Here is a 4,255-nt window from a genome sequence, read left to right as displayed (position 1 = left end):
TTGAATTCATGCAATGGTATGTTTAATAGCTTGTTTAATATGATGTGGATTACTTTGTGTTGAAAGAATTCAACATGTTGAATGAATGAGAGTGGGGGCCACATACAATATTTTGCAAAATCCTATTGATTGTTGTGACTATTTGAATTTTTAGTGTGTTGTGAATGGTGGTAAAGTAGGGTGTTGAATTTTATTAAACAAAACTATTGTAGTGAGTAAAAGTTGAATGTGTGTTGAATTATTAGGTGGAAGAGAGAGAAGATGTTGTGGAGTATAAAAAGTGAAAAAGTGGTGTTGAATTTGGAAACCATTGTAAATAGTCTAAAATACATTTTCATTACTCTACTTTACAACAAGAAATGAATGCTATGACCGACTCAAAAAAACACAGAGGATTAAAAGCGCTTCCTCGAAAAACTCACTTTCCGCGTAAATGCTAAAACAAAGTTAAAAAAGTTACTCACAAAAAAAGCACTTTAGAGAGAGAAAGAGAGAGATGCAAAGAGTGTTTTGCAGCTGTGTTAGTGGCAATTGAAGAAGAAGAAGAAGAAGAGTTCACTTGCCATAGCTTCTTCATCTTCTTCTCAAACCAACTATGACAACTCACTCTCTCCTCTTCTATACTCTCATTCTACTTGCTTCCACTTTCTCTCTCCATTTTCAAGCTCACGCTGCTCCTGCAGGTAAACAAAACCCATTTCTTCAATATCTTCAATTTTGCTTCCTCTTTCCTATTTAGCCAAATGGGTATGCTAAATTATCAAACTTTTTGCAAACTGTAGCTGAATTCCAAAGTGGGTATGTTTTCATTTTTTAATTTAGTTGAACAATGTTGATGAATCAGGTCCATTGATTAGGCATTTGTCTTCACTTATCAAATGGACAAGGTCTGCAACCAAGATGCCACACTCAGGTGATTGTTCATTCTGGGCTGATAGTTTTTTAAATCATGTATAGTATGATATTCGTTTGGTTTTTGTGTGTGTGTGAAATTGTGATTGTAATTTTTTTTTTTTTCAGATGGGAATGTTCTTCAATTTGAGAATGGTTACGTAGTTGAGACTGTTGTGGAAGGAAATGCTATTGGAGTTATCCCTTATCGGATCCGCGTCTCTGAAGAGGATGGCGAACTCTTTGCTGTTGATGAAATTAATAGCAACATTGTTCGAATTACTCCGCCACTCTCTCAATGTATGGCTTCTCTTGAGTTTATTGCATAACTATCGTGTTTCTTATAATAGCGTTTATGAGAAATTAAGTAGAATTTCAGATTAGTTAAAAGTTAGAATGGTTAGTTAGTTAGGTAGTTTCTAATTTTGTCTGTTATCATCTCTTTATGGTATTGTAGATAGTAGAGGAAGATTGGTAGCTGGGTCATTTCAGGGCTACACTGATCATGTCGATGGAAAACCTAGTGATGCTCGGTTTAATCATCCCAAAGGCATAACTATGGATGATAAAGGGAATGTTTATGTTGCTGATACTCAGAATCTTGCAATTAGAAAGATTGGAGATGCTGGTATGTGTTACTTTAGCTACAACATTTCACAATCTTGTCAGGACTAGTAAGGTGTATTAGTGTTACTGATTAGTGATTTCACGATCTTTGTGAGAATGATTAGTGAGATGGGAATGGTGAAAAGGTATTGTTACTGATCTTCATGAATATTTTTTAGGAGTCACAACCATCGCCGGGGGAAAGTCAAACGTTGCTGGCTACAGAGATGGGCCTAGTGAGGATGCTAAGTTCTCAAATGATTTCGATGTGGTATATGTTCGGCCAACATGTTCCTTGTTGGTCATTGATAGAGGGAATGCTGCTCTTCGACAAATTATTCTTGACCAGGATGACTGTGATTACCAATCTAGTTCAATTTCCAGCACAGGTTTGAATTCTTATCTCATGTTTGCCATACTTTATTATTTAGTGTAAGAATAATAATTTGTTGCTGATATTAGATGATACTAATATCAATATGGTGCTTTGGCACTCTATAATACCATACCTATCATTGCACCACCCCAAAGAGCCGACGTCGCTGCACCCTACGACGCTCTACTCGGTCTTTCTGATAAGCCCTTCCGTAGGTAGCCCTTTTCAAGCGACCGATAATGAGCTCTGAATCTAATACCTATGGTAAACATCAAACACATGGAGAATCCACCCTTAAAAGCTAGCTATCAAAGGTGAAGAACCAAGACACTTACGTACTCAAGCACCTATCATAAAGATGGCATGACTATATTTCTGATCAAATCTAAAACATAGTCCCTTCTCGAATTTCTCTTGTAGTTAGTTATTCACCGGTACTTCAAAGATACTATTAGGTCTTGAATTGCATGACTTTGAATTGTTCTCAAATTTTAACTAATAATTTAGAATTAGCGTACATCAAAGACATTATTCTAAGGTGTCGGTGCTACAGAGCTTGTAGGTAATACATCAAATACATGATTCATAAATATAATTGAAAATGCCAATCAAACAAGTGCTATTTAAGTTAGGTATATTGTTCTAGGTGGATCTGATCTTGATCAGAAAATTGTTATTTACATGTTTAGAACATATAATTCAAACTTTGTTAAAAAAAGTAAATTTTCTGTCTAGAGAAGAAGTGAAACATTAGGAAACATGTAAATTTGAGAACAATGTATATGACTGTATATTTCTATTAAATGCTTTATATTCTCTCTATCTCCAATGACCTGATTTTAGTACATTTTGCGTTTTTTTTTTTTTTTTTGCAGATATCCTTACAGTTGTTGGTGCTGTTTTGGTTGGATATGCTACATGCATGCTTCAGCAGGGATTTGGATCCTCTTTCTTCTCAAAAACAGTATGTGTTGCCTCAACGGAATTCTTAACTATATAAATTTTTCGGACTTACACGATTTGCACACTGCAACCTGATAAAATTCATCATTTTCATTGTTATCTTATCTGATGTTCATCTGATTTTGACCTTTCTGATCGGCTAATTACACTGCATAATTGCCGCAGAGACAGTTGAGAGGAGAGTTTAAAGGGCAACCAAGCAACGAGAAACACATGCCAATCCCGGACAGCAGTAAAGAAGATCCTGGATGGCCATCTTTTGGACAACTTATTGCCGACCTTTCTAAGCTATCCTTTGAAGCATTGGCTAGCACATTCACTCAATTCATACCCTCGAATTTCAAATCTAACAGGGTGAATAGAGGACTAACACCACTCAAGGATCGTCTCGTGATGCCCGAAGACGAAGTCAAGCCTCCATTAGTCAATAGAAAATCCACACATGTTACTCATCATACCGAAAATCGGCAGATGCCGCAGGTCCATACTCCAAGCACTGCAGAGAAATATTCAGAAGTAAAGCCTCCAAAGATAAAATCAAGCAGTTTCAAGGATCCTTCATTGTCAAGTAAGCACCGATCTTCAAAACGACACGAATATGCTGAGTTCTATGGATCCAGTGAGATTCCATCGCACGTTAAATCCAAAAGCCAAAAAGAAAGGACAAGGCATCGACACCGAGAAAAGAGTGGAGAAGTTGGTTCTGCGACAAATGGAGCCGAGTCTAAACCTGTTGAAACAAGGGCGGCTGTTGATCGGAGCAATTCGAAGTTTGACCATTACAGTATGAGGACTAATTATGTTCCTGGAGAGGCATTTAGATTCAATTCTCAGTAACAAGTTTTGGATAATATATTTTTCTACAATATTTTCCATTCTATTGAATATGTGCACTTGCATCTATTTAAAGTTGGTATGTAACTGCTGTTATACTATAATCAAATGTTATATGCTTAATGTTGTTCCCTCATCTTGACCATTTATCTCCTTTTCCCTATTCCTGCACCCTGTGATTATTCTTACTTTTAGGCATCAACAGTTCAACACTCTGAACATAAAAAATATATATTATACTTCAACATTCACCAAGAATTATGTCTAACTTACCGATCAAATACTCAAATGATGTCCTTGTCAAACTTTTGGTTAAAATATTATCTATCTGTTAATTGGACAAAACAACCAGTAAGTAGAGAATAACATAATCTATCTTCTCTTGGATAAAAATGAAGATTGATCTCAATATACTCTAAGAATCCATATACCTTCACAATTTTTTTGAATAGTTGCTCTAAACTCAAATTCAACACTATTTCTATCAACCACTATTTGTTTTCTTCTTCTTTGCCTAAAGTTGACTTTCTATTTGTAATATATCATGTTCAATCTGAATCAATGAATATTACCACGTTTTTATTA

At 35.6% G+C, this 4,255-nt stretch overlaps 1 protein-coding gene across 2 annotated transcripts; it reads left to right on the top strand.

Moving 5' to 3' along the window:
- Nucleotides 1-422: 422 nt before the first annotated feature.
- On the top strand, nt 423-3,806 carry LOC131647785 (uncharacterized). 2 transcript variants are annotated; one of them, XM_058917621.1, is made up of 7 exons: nt 423-683; nt 845-913; nt 1,021-1,191; nt 1,349-1,519; nt 1,677-1,886; nt 2,749-2,837; nt 3,008-3,806. In XM_058917621.1, the coding sequence occupies exons 1-7, from the start codon at nt 596-598 to the stop codon at nt 3,671-3,673; spliced, it is 1,464 nt and encodes a 487-aa protein (XP_058773604.1). In that variant the 5' UTR covers nt 423-595; the 3' UTR covers nt 3,674-3,806. The 2 variants fall into 2 exon arrangements, with proteins under 2 accessions (XP_058773604.1, XP_058773603.1); XM_058917620.1 differs by having other exon boundaries at nt 3,002-3,806.
- Nucleotides 3,807-4,255: the final 449 nt, after the last annotated feature.

The sequence above is a fragment of the Vicia villosa genome, linkage group LG2 (genome assembly GCF_029867415.1).
Source record: "Vicia villosa cultivar HV-30 ecotype Madison, WI linkage group LG2, Vvil1.0, whole genome shotgun sequence".
Lineage (NCBI taxonomy): Eukaryota > Viridiplantae > Streptophyta > Magnoliopsida > Fabales > Fabaceae > Vicia > Vicia villosa.
The sequence above is the reverse complement of the archived record's forward strand: the minus strand, read 5'-3'. Positions and strand labels throughout refer to the sequence as shown.